Source organism: Musa acuminata, chromosome BXJ2-8 (genome assembly GCF_036884655.1).
Source record: "Musa acuminata AAA Group cultivar baxijiao chromosome BXJ2-8, Cavendish_Baxijiao_AAA, whole genome shotgun sequence".
NCBI lineage: Eukaryota > Viridiplantae > Streptophyta > Magnoliopsida > Zingiberales > Musaceae > Musa > Musa acuminata.
Window position 1 is genome coordinate 7,024,301 of NC_088345.1, and position 12,111 is coordinate 7,036,411.

The 12,111-nt window shown below is 35.9% G+C and overlaps 1 protein-coding gene across 2 annotated transcripts; it reads right to left on the reverse strand.

Moving 5' to 3' along the window:
• Positions 1-1,364: 1,364 nt before the first annotated feature.
• LOC103993403 (mediator of RNA polymerase II transcription subunit 15a) lies at positions 1,365-11,851 on the reverse strand. 2 transcript variants are annotated; one of them, XM_009413461.3, is made up of 4 exons: positions 11,480-11,834; positions 8,071-8,182; positions 7,233-7,356; positions 1,365-1,664 (listed from the first exon to the last, which is right to left on the reverse strand). In XM_009413461.3, the coding sequence occupies exons 1-4, from the start codon at positions 11,596-11,598 to the stop codon at positions 1,657-1,659; spliced, it is 363 nt and encodes a 120-aa protein (XP_009411736.2). In that variant the 5' UTR covers positions 11,599-11,834; the 3' UTR covers positions 1,365-1,656. The 2 variants fall into 2 exon arrangements, with proteins under 2 accessions (XP_009411736.2, XP_009411734.2); XM_009413459.3 differs by lacking the exon at positions 1,365-1,664 and adding an exon at positions 1,680-2,218 and having other exon boundaries at positions 11,480-11,851.
• Between the last annotated feature and the right edge of the window lie 260 nt (positions 11,852-12,111).

Sequence of the window (12,111 nt, forward strand, 5' to 3'; positions counted from 1 at the left end):
TTAAATTATAAATCTTACTTTATCCCCCAACAAAAAAAAAGAATTGTAAATGGTGCAGACACTAAGAGCAAATCATTGTATAGTTGAGGAGAAGTCAAACAGTAGTGTGAAAAATCCTTTTTTTATAAATTATCTATGCTATTCAAAACGAATAAAAATGATAAAAGATGTAACATGTCGAACATCATACGTTGGATAAATTAAGATAAAAATTCAAAATTCAAAAGATAAAAAATTCAAATATAAGAAAATAAAAATAAACTAAAGATAAATTAAGATAAAAGGGAATAAACGAACATTAAAGTTTTAAATGGAAGCAAATAAAAAAGACTAAAAAAATAAAAAGTCAATCATGACAAATAAAATAAAATAAGAAAAATAATATAGTATTTTTTTAATCTATGATAAGAAATAATTAAGTTTGGTAATCAGTATATATTTTTTTTACATATTAAAATCTTAACTAAAATAAATCTATATAACAATACAGGTCTTGATTTAAGTTCTTTTAAATGTTTTTCGTCGACGTTCAATAAACTAAAATTAATTTGATCGATGAAAGAATCCTATTGGACATATCCGATATAGTCTTTTATTGAAACGAAATAAGGGTTATTAAATACAAGAATTTCATTTTTAGCTACAAAGAGATTCTCTCTCGATTGTATTCTCCATCTACTTAAGAACCCTCTCCAAGCACTATAAAACTGAAAGAACAAATCAAGTCGAATCGATTACACCGCACTACATTGATGATCAAAATTGAATACACCAAATCTTAATTCCAAACTCTTGAAACATCACAGTTTAAACATCACACCTGAACATCAGCAGTGTTTACCTACTTCAACTGCCAACAAAGATTGTCATAACTCCCATATTCCAAAAGGAAAAGCTAAACTGATGATCAATGGACGGACAGTTCGAACCGTCCGATACACAATTCAAGAAAATAATAATGTATGTTCGATGACGGACGAGACGGATCCATTAGGTTGTTATTTTCAACCACACAGCACAATAAAATGGTGATTGTTCAACAATTATAAGGGAGGACCAGTCATTATTATGATATGATCCATATAAGAGAAACTAAGCTTAGTAACTTCACATAAGTGCCCCCAAGTTTTGGGTGGTTTCCTACTGATTGCAGCTCGAGCACTAGAGAGCAGCACGGAAACAACACCATCTTATCCCACAAGCAAATATGCTTATAAATACATGAAAAAATACTGGGCAACATGGTCAGCATTTATAATTAGAGAGCAAATTTTGATGCAGAGCAATATCAGAATCCGGTCAAAAAAAATTCCGGATAGAAATTTCGGCAACTCTGTCACAAGAAGATACACTGCAACTAATCATAAGAGGAAGACAGAATGGGCTATTTGACAAGTCTGTCCACTTTTAGTTATCACAATAATGTAGCATATCAGTCTAATGCTGTACTTCACTACGTTTATATTCAATTGCAATTTCCAAACAAGTTTAAAAAGGTGTGTAAATAAGTAATTGATTTACAAACATTTATTGAGTTTACACCAAAAACATGAAGCGATTACTCTTATATCCCGTTGCCAGTTGCTTCTTGATCCAAGCCTCCACCTCAAGTTAAAAGCTTCGTAGCAGCTACTTCTCAGTGGCAATCCTAGTGTCTTAGCAATCTTACAAATATGTGAAAAACAAGTTAGTGCAGCACTTGAAAACTACAAGATCATGGATGATAAATGGAAATAAGTCAAAATTAGATTGGAAGGAAACAAAAATCTCTAATGGATAATGAATCTTTGCTCTCAGTTGGTTATGATTATGCCGAGAAAACATTGGTTGCATATAACTTTTCAGGTGACAACCAGGTTTCTTTAATTATGTGGAGACATGCTGAAAATTCACAACATTTGAATACCAGGACAAACGAATTCAAAGAGAAAACACTCGGTTGCTGACGGGTCATATGTTGTTAAAAGTTAAAACAGTACTACCCATAAAGGCCCAAATGCAAAAAATCCAAATACTAAAACACCTAATGCTAGAACAAAGAAACAAGTGCATCTAGCTAAATTAAATGCAGAGGAAAGATTGGCAGGATTTTGTGCCATGGCCAAAGTGTTGTTCTGAATATTCTGGGACAAAATTTGTTGCCTTGCTGAAGGTTGATTCACCATAGAGACAGATAATGGTTGCCCTTGGTTGGCTTGTGATTGTACACCAAGCAATGCTATCAAGGAAGCATATTTGGTCAGTCCCAAGAAGTTTGAACCCTCGAAAAATGAATTTCATGTTTACAAGTTCCAAGCCTCCAACCACAGCTTTTACTTTAACAAACCTTGGATTAATATGCTTTCTTCAACTTCTTAAAGGGATGGCTCTGGGAAAAAAATCTCAGTCACATTAACAAACATTTACTTGCAGCAACACAAATGGTGCCCAACCACGACCTACTACATGACACCATGATGCCCCGTTGCCAATCATATGTGAGTCACATGCCCATGTGGCCATGACACTTGATGCAGGCCACATCTAGTGAATATTCCCCACAGTAACATATGCTGGTTGGGCAATGAGGTTTGTGGTTTCTATTAGTTGTCCTCATTCCTCATGAATATTTATATAGACGGTGTAGCTTCAACTAGGTTGCAAGTCCTTGTTGAGCTATCTCATATGTGCTTCTACACATGTTGAGACAAGGAATAAGGATTGCCACTTTGTGGCATGGGAGTCTCCTATGTCTTTCTAGCATTGCTAGATTGCATGTCATGTCAGTCCACACCTTTCTATCAGCTGGCACAGCCAAAAAGATAGCTTAGCGATAGTTCAACACCTTCAGCATAGTTCGGCATGGTGTGTGCCTACACCTTTCTTATGTGGTAAATTTTGAAGACAAAATGTAAAAATCATTCCAATACATTTACCTTTTCTGGAAAATAAGCAGAAACAATCCCATGTTTAATGAAGGATTTTCGTATCTCTAATGGTTTATCAACACTGAAATGTTCAAGTACCTAACCCTTATATGAATACCACTCATCTTATTATTATCAGGTGACTTAAGCCAGTAATCAAAATGCTAAATGAGCATCAACACTATTGGGAAACCTTGGGGAGTATTACATGTGCAGTGGAAAGTGAAAACAAAAACTGATTTCCCAAAACAATCTTATCGAATCGTGGTGCGATGATTGGAAGAGAAAAACTCGAAAGCGATAAAACAACGTAAGGGGTGTGAGACGTTCTCACCTAGGTGAAACCATATATCCCCTAATATGTAGATCTCAGTCCGTGGATGAAGGAGCTCTCGTAAACTCTTCTTTAGCGGTAATCCACACAGCGGATGCGACAACGATGCACCTTCTGGTGCAGCACGTTCTTTCCTCGTGTTCGCGCACCACCATGCCGCAACACCCAAGGAGGGGTCGATCCCTCTTGCTATCCTCTCGCACCACACCAGAGAGGGACAGTCGACTGGAGGAAGAAGCAGGGAGGAGATGAAAGAGGTGGCGACAATAGGGGTCTAGCTTATGATCCCTTTAAGCCTCAACTCCTATATATTGAGAACCCTATTTACTTACCATAATGGATCCTGCCTTAATGGGTACTGAATCTCCATTCAATTATCTTGACTTAATGGATATTGGATCCCTATCCAATAACCACTTTAAACCCTATTGGGTCTAACCGAATGGATACAAGAAGATAAGGAATTATTAGATATCTCATATTCAATCCTCTACTCGTGCGTTCTCTACCATATGTGTATGATCCTCTAGGCCCAATATTAAGCTGGCCGTGAGTTGTACTTGTCAAAACTTCATTTGACTCAGTGAATTATTATCTCAATAATAATTCACTCAACTCATCGATCATTATCGTATTAAGCCACTATGCCATAGTCCCCAGACGTTACAGAGGGATCTAATATATTAGACCTGTCTACCCTCAGTTACCGTGTATCTATAGTCTCTCATTTATCTAATGTCCCTGAGATCGTATATAGAGCATGGTGCTATCAGGGCCATACGAAATTCATCCGAGTCTTACTATAATTAGATTCTCCCGGAGAACTCGTCTTTGAATCCGAATCTCGCGCTTATCAGATTTATCACGATCCGATCGACCCTGGTTAGGGATTTGTATAAGTGAGAGCACACATGATATTCCTCTTATGATACCGAGAGTGGATGATCTTCTATTGACACTCAATTGTCTTCATAAGATTGACTACCATTCCCAATGACCGAATGTGCTAGATTTGGAACTTCTAGACCTATAAATCTGGTATTAAAGAATGAAGTACTCAAACAAGACATCCTTGTGGTCTCAAGTCTAAGAACAAGATTCACAATCGGAACTACGGAATCACTATTTGATGATAAAGTATTATTAAGCAACCAGCATTCCGTAAGCGGATCATTCAATAAACTTATTCTCCAATGAGCATCAGTACAGTATCCCCACACAAGCAACTATGAGATCAGTTGCCTCCATCATATGAACAGGTATATAGCACACCGATCAATCCGATTATCTTGATGCCCGTCTCAAGTAACCTACAACCGAGAATATTTAGGGTTTGTATCTAATGACGAATTAGTCACATTATCATAATCTAATCATGATCCAATTCTCATTGCACAGATCGAAGGACATCACAATATATTTATCATAAATATAAAATAAAAAATATTATAAAAATAATAACAAAAAAGATTATGTAGCGTGTCACATGTGTCATCACTTACGTGATTGACTTGCAGGGCACCTGTAACTAGCAAACACTAGGTAGGTGGTATCTATTATAGTTTCAAACTCACATACTGGAATTGAAACATGGTTTAATTGATCAATGTGCACTATGTCAATAGGAAATAGTCATAGTCCCACACCTATACTATTGCAACAAACAATCTATAGGGACCAAATATATGTGTAAATTCTTTCATCCAAAATAAAATATTTCCTAAATAGACCTTTCAAAAATATATTTTGAAAATAGCTCTTTTTATAATATTCATAAAAGAAACATCATTTTTTATGACTTAGGGAAGCCTAAAATTAATGTTGTAAATAGCATATTTTGTTTTGTGAAAAATGATATTGTGACAAGTAGTTTTACTAAAATCACTTTGCAATAGCAATTTCACACGTTAGATTAGAACTATTATCAGAGTTATCATTTCTTTTGCACAAAAAAAGCCATTATGATTAGAGCTATGACACATGTAAGACTGCTTTGACATCCTCTAAGAAATATTTTTTAAAATGGTGTTATCAAGGGAAAAGCTTCCCAGAGTAATTCCAAATTCACAAGTTCGATGAACCTATATCTCCCATTTGAAGCTTAAATTCTTCAACCTTGTTTCGTAATACAAAATAACAAAAAGAGTTCACAGACTTTGTACATGATTGTAATTCATTATGCACATCAATATTTACTCATAAATAAAAATACATTGATTTTATGGAGAACATAAACATTAACAAATTTTGACCGAGCAGACTTATTTTCAAGTAAGGGTTGTAGTTGCATGAAGCCTCATCTAGTTTAAATGCCAAACCTCACCATTAAGAATATATAACGTGAGATGCACATCCAAAACTTAACTACCACCAACAAGTTTTCAATTGAATGATTATAACTGTGTGTAGGGACTGCAGAATATATAACGTGAAAGAAGCATATCCCCCACAGACATTGTCAACTAATTATAATCATTTAAATGAACATTTTAATTATGGAATGGAAAAGTCATTTGGGTAAGCACGATAATGTCTTAGCTGATTAGCTAGCATTTCCAATCTAAAAGATGTAACAAAATAATTTTGCCTTGTAATATTTCTGAGAAGAATCGTATCATTCTTTTTACTATTGCTTATCACCGTAAGCCATCAATCAAATTTAAGTGTACAAGTTATTTGATCCAGCTAGAATCTAATACATCTTCCCTGTGTCATACTTCACAATTATCCGCAAATCACCAATTTACCACATTCCTAGAGTATCTACTACTCAAAAACAATAGTTTGTGGCAAGGTTCGTCGTACCACAACGTACCGTGTGTTGGTATGGGCGGTATATACCGGTCCAACAAGGGACCGATATGAGTGGGACATTCGTATGGTCACATGTACCGTATGTTGGTATGCTCAATATAGCTTGATACAACTCAGTACATATCATATTGACAGTTTGTTGGTACACCGGTATGGACTAGTAAAACGAACCTTGATTAGTAGTAAGAGGACAAGATAATTAAAAAAATATGGTTTTATTTCTTAGTATACTGCATCTTCAAATCCAATATGCACAAAACATTAAATTTTTAGCATATGACTCTTTCAACTCTCCTGTAAGTCCTTTTGGCCTCAGAATCAATATAAATTGATTTATTTGCCAACACTTAAAGTCCCCTCTCTACATAGTAAATAAATCAGTTTAGGGTGACAGCGTGTGCCAAATGACTTCGACCAATTTCTTTTCTGCACAGACTTTTAAGATCCAGTGAAACATTTGGTGGATCACAGGATTGTTCTTTATCTAAAAGGCTTCAAATGTTTAAAACTAACAAATAAAAAATAATAAGGTCCACCTCTCCAGAAAGGCCATCATTCGAGAGGAGGCAGCTTCTCAGCCAGTCCAACTTGCCTAGCAAGTTATATTAATATACAACCAGCTTCAGATTATTATATACCTCCTCAGTTATATTAATGTATAAGCAAGGACAAAAAGTAAATACTCGACCACAACAGCAATTTAGAACAATGTAAAAGAAGTTCAATTTAAACAACTCAAGTTCTAGGTTTTATAAAGTATAATCCAGTCAAAACCATGACAAACTTATCAAATAATAGCATAGCTCTTGTCAAAGTATGAACACTGAAGAACTTACAAAGAGATGAAAATCAAGAAAGATGAAAGATCAAACACCTAGATGACAACAAGATAAAAGATGGGCACAGGATGGTGTATAAAATCTTCAATAACTTCAAAGTCTGGCAAATGTCATTTAAACACTCGAGAACCACAGAGTACACAGGACAAAATAAAAAAAAATCTATAGATTCATTTTATATGAAAAAGAATGAATATAAGTAGTAATATTATAATATACACAATACACAAAAGGAATGAAGTAAACAAAATTGACTGTGATATTTTGAATAAAATATATCTTATCCATAATTCAGAATGTCTAATTTGTACAGAAAAGAAAGCATTTCATGGTACCTACCTGGGTCTGCAGAATTTTGGTTGAGAACTGCGCTGTTGGATATTAAAGGGTTAATTGAAGCAGAATGCTGAGACTTATTCTCCATTGAAAGCATTTTTAGAGAAATTTTCCTCAAATAATCAAACTGAAAAATTAGAAAGAAAAAAATATTTCATACAGTGCTTACAGTTCATACCAATAAGCAAGAATAAACAAATATATTTTTTTCCATTGGATTCTGAAAGACATATATGGTACAGATCCAAATTAGTCATGCAAAATGCTCAAGAGTAATCTCATCCACAGCCTATTAACATGTACTGTTTATTTATCAAGCTTATAGCCAGTAAGCATCAGGTTTTCTTAAGGATGAAATTATAACAAACAACAAATTCTGGTACTCGAATGCAACAAAAGAGCTACTATGGTGCAGCAAGAGAGTACTACAAAAGGCTATCTTTTGTGCTTCTTCATTTTCCAGCATGTAAGAAGACTATTCATAAAAATATTATCAATAGACGAAAAAGGCAAATACTATCAAAACATTGTCATCAAACCAAAATGTAAATACCACCAAAACAAGCAACGACCACAAGGTTTCAAAACCCAGTCTGGTACTGTTTTTAGCAAATGGTCAGACTAGCATAGTACTAATACACTGGGCAATATGCTTAACTGTACAATCCGGTAGCATAAAAAAATTTAAAAAATTTAAATGCCAACTAGTATTGCACCTTAGTTAGACCGATAAACACCAGTCTATATGTACTGGTCCAACCAGCATTTCAAACATTGGTTGAGAACGCACCTAACAATGGCAAAGCAAAGACGAAGATTAAAGACGAATTGGTTAATTTACCCGATCAGAAGCTGCAGTATATATCTTCTCCTCAAACCGAGTAGCAATTTTCTGATGTTCAATTAAGCCCTCGGGCACAGAGATAGGCAGATGCCTCTTCAAAGTTTCCATTCTACATATAGAGAACATTGTACTCTTACAAAATGAAAATTATGAACAGAATAAATTTTGAGAACCAGGAGAAAGACAAATGAATGACAACCACTAACGGATCTACAGAATTTTTTCCAAAATTGCACATGCTAGAGTGTGAACAAATAGTGTATGAAACTCTGATAAAGTGAGTGGAAAAAAGAGTAAAAATATGAATCAAGACTTCTTACGACTTTTTCTTTTAAATCAATGCCAGTACCAGTACATACCTTCCGCTTTGTACTAGTCCAGTACAAATCCATACAAAAACAAAGAAAACAAAAACACCAATTAGGCCTCACAAGTGTGAGCCCTCTTCACGTGAGCCACATGGAACCAATGCTATCATTGTTGTACACTGTCACCAGTCCCTAGTACGCTCCTCCCTCTTCTCCTCTTCCTCCACGACCACCCCTTCATCCTTCCTCCTCCTCCTTCCTCCAGCGCATCCTCTTCTTCCTCCTCTACTGTTGCTTCCTCTTCCCCTTCTTCTTCGTCTTGGAAACACTGATTGATACCAATGCACCATGTGTTGATACTACATGATAAGCCAGTAATGATCGGTACATACTGGTCCGACCAACAACCCATATGGGTCCGGTACACGATATGGCATTCCTTGGCCAACACTAACTAAAACTGGCATGTGATGGAAAACCGAGAGCAAAAGAATTATTGATTATATCAACCAAGAAAAGGTGTATGATAGCGACTCCAGTGTAACTAGCATAGTGACTAATGACTAACAAAAAGCCATGAGTATACATTATATGTCAGTATAGCCATGACTATACATTATATATCAGTATCTGATCCACAAAATGCATGATGGATCACTTTTCAGTGCCAAACAAAAGGTTTAAACAATTATGTTCCTTTTTTTACAATAGACTTACTCGATATATTTGAACTCACAAGTGCATATTACCTTCCCAAGCATGTTCCAATGAGGTTCCAACAACGTATATTATTTTGCTAATTTATTTATTTTTTTGGTAAAAGCGGAGTCAGCCTATGTTCCAAGTTACAAGTTAGTAACTACAGAAAAAAAAAAATCTGTAGTATCATGAAATATAGAGCTAAAGATATGGGAAAAGAATGATGAAGCCATTAGTAACGTTAAACATAGAGCTAAAGATACAAAAAATACAAAGATAAGTTTACAGGAAACAACTATGTACATTGTTTACACTTTGAATTTATTTACCAAAAAGGAAAGCTTGAAGATGTCTCTCATATAGAAAGAGCAGGGTAGTCAAATTGCAGACATCTCTGGTATGGTGCATCCACCAAGTGCAAATCTAATTAACAGATACAAACTTCAAAATTTAGCTTCAAGATAACTCATGTTCACCATACTACATCTGATCCATATCCATATCATCCGAGGCAAATTCGATTTTGATTGAATTCTTTGTTATATCGCTGCATTAAGTAACTCTTTACCGCCCACACCGTTATGGTACGGGTGGTATTTACCACTCCAACTGGTAGCCAAGACTCATACCACTCTTTACTGACAGATTCAAGACCAGTTGAAGGGGTTATAACCATAACCCCCTTGTACAGGACTTACCAACTAATACAGATCCATTACCAGGCGATAAACCCACCCAGATATGATGTGCCCCAACGAAACCCATTGGGGGGGTCTCTTTGGGCACTTTAAAATCACCCACCAACCCCAACCAGCCCAACCCCCAAAATCCAAATCTCTCAAAACTTCATTGAAGATCACTAAGGGAGGTTGATTTGGAACATAGGAAGATTGAAATCTCAAGATCTGGTCTGATTTCTTTCCAAATTAAGATAAATCTGAACCTAATCAATAATATACTTTCATGCAATTAGGTTGGGGCTTATGTTTATTCTTCCATTCTTAGCTTGAATCTCTTCCATTTAGAAAAGCAATTACAACATAGTTCAATTTTCATAAGATCCTAGCACATACAACCAAAGGTCCTTGATAGCGAAGCATGTTGCCCTCCCAACCCAAGAGAGATACGTGACACATCTAGATGAGGATTTCTATGAGCTTAGAGACTGGATTAAATTATTCAAAAAACAAAGAGGCCTAACCTTTATGGTGTCACAATGATGTCGGGGCCAACAAAAATGAGCATCATCGACTTCATTGCTTATTTCAACAAGATAGTTTTTCATAAGTCACTTGATGCATCTGACAAGATCTGTTAAGCGAATGATAAAGCGGCAAATTTCCAGGGGACCAATCATCATTGTAGGTTGATATGGAGACCGAATTATTCTTACTTGCTATCACACACCAAAAATGCTACCTAAAACAGTATGCTTCCAAAAAATGATATTTTCTTTTCTTTTAGATCTATGGATGGATAGTTAATTGGTTGGACAAAAAACCTGAGTGGTACCTGTTTCTCAAATTGGCTATTTCTCCATCTCCAGAGATGTATAAATCCTTCACGATGTAAAGTACTCGTTGATTTGGAACTATGCCTTATGTTATCTTTCAATTCTCTCCCAAAAATATTTACCTAATCCATCCCCCTTCCCCAATAAAAGCATGAGCCTCTATGGAAATCTGTATCGGCCACATAGACAGTGAAAGATGTATAGGAATCTTAACTGTATCCCATTTGAAAATCCAAAGATATCAGAGATCAAACTTTCTCCCCCCTCAACAGACTCAACGGCCTCTGCTTACTACATGCAATAAGAAAGATCCCATTTTGAATTTTTCCGCACAGCTCCCTCTTAGTTCCAATCATACAATCCACCAGCAGTTTACTAATATGATATCATGTAAAATTTCCTGGTCGGATACAAAAACAAATTTTTTGAGCATTCCTCAGTCACAGCCTATGATCCAACAAATGAAATCGAGACCAGAACCCTTAGAGATCAACCCTTTGGACATGTCATAAGCACGCGTTTTTGCATAGGTGGTACGATGTGATCGATTAATGAATATCAAAATTTGAAACGAAGTTGAAGTGGATAGAGAGGTGACTAAAAGAAAATTTGACTCGTTTCTCAAGGAAACTACGAGTTCATTATCGAAAGAAAAAGACCGTGGTACAAATAACACGAACAAAAACCCTAACAAAGTAATAACAACAACAATAATATTTTTTTCTCAAGTGCTTTAGATTTTTCACATCCAACCCACAGAAGGACCTTAATCTCACACAAAAGACTGCTATAAATTCAAAAATATCAACCAAAATCGAGCGATGAAAGACGCCTGCACATCAGGAAAACCAAGAAAACTTTGAGGAAGAGGAAATAGTCCACTTACATGCTATTTACAATCCTTTGCCGTGCCTTCGGGTGGAGTTGGGTCCTCCAGTCGCCGGATCCCCCATCCGAGGCGGCGGCGCTCTCCCCCTGAGCCGGCCTCCAACTATTCCCCTCCATCGGAAGGATCTAAAGCACGCACCACTCAAATTGAGATAGGAATCCGCGGGGAAATCAAAGGAGATAGGAATCCGCGGGGAAATCGATCCGGCAACAACGAAAAAGTGGGTTGCCGAGGACGAGCGAGAAACGTGCGAAGAGCCGAGAGAGAGAGGGGGGGCGTAGAAAGAAAGCTTTGGGGGAAGGGAGGAAGTGCGGTGGGGGATTCCCTTCAAACATATACACAGCAGCCGAGAAGAAAACTGCGCCCTCCACCCAAAAGATAAAAAATTCAAATATAAGAAAATAAAAATAAACTAAAGATAAATTAAGATAAAAGGCAATAAACGAACATTAAAGTTTTAAATGGAAGCAAATAAAAATGACTAAAAAATAAAAAGTCAATCATGGCAAATAAAATAAAATAAGAAAAAGAATATAGCATTTTTTAATCTATGATAAGAAATAATTAAGTTTGGTAATTAGTATATATTATTTTTTTACATATTAAAATATTAACTAAAATAAATCTAT

What these genes read in the sequence shown, in the direction of transcription:
- LOC103993403 (XM_009413459.3), bottom strand. Translation starts at nt 11,598, where the DNA reads ATGGAGGGGAATAGTTGGAGGCCGGCTCAGGGGGAGAGCGCCGCCGCC. An exon ending in CAAAGGATTGTAAATAGCAT is followed by an intron (nt 8,183 to 11,479) that starts GTAAGTGGACTA and finishes CTCTATATGTAG; the next exon opens with AATGGAAACTTTGAAGAGGC. An exon ending in ATACTGCAGCTTCTGATCGG is followed by an intron (nt 7,357 to 8,070) that starts GTAAATTAACCA and finishes CTAATTTTTCAG; the next exon opens with TTTGATTATTTGAGGAAAAT.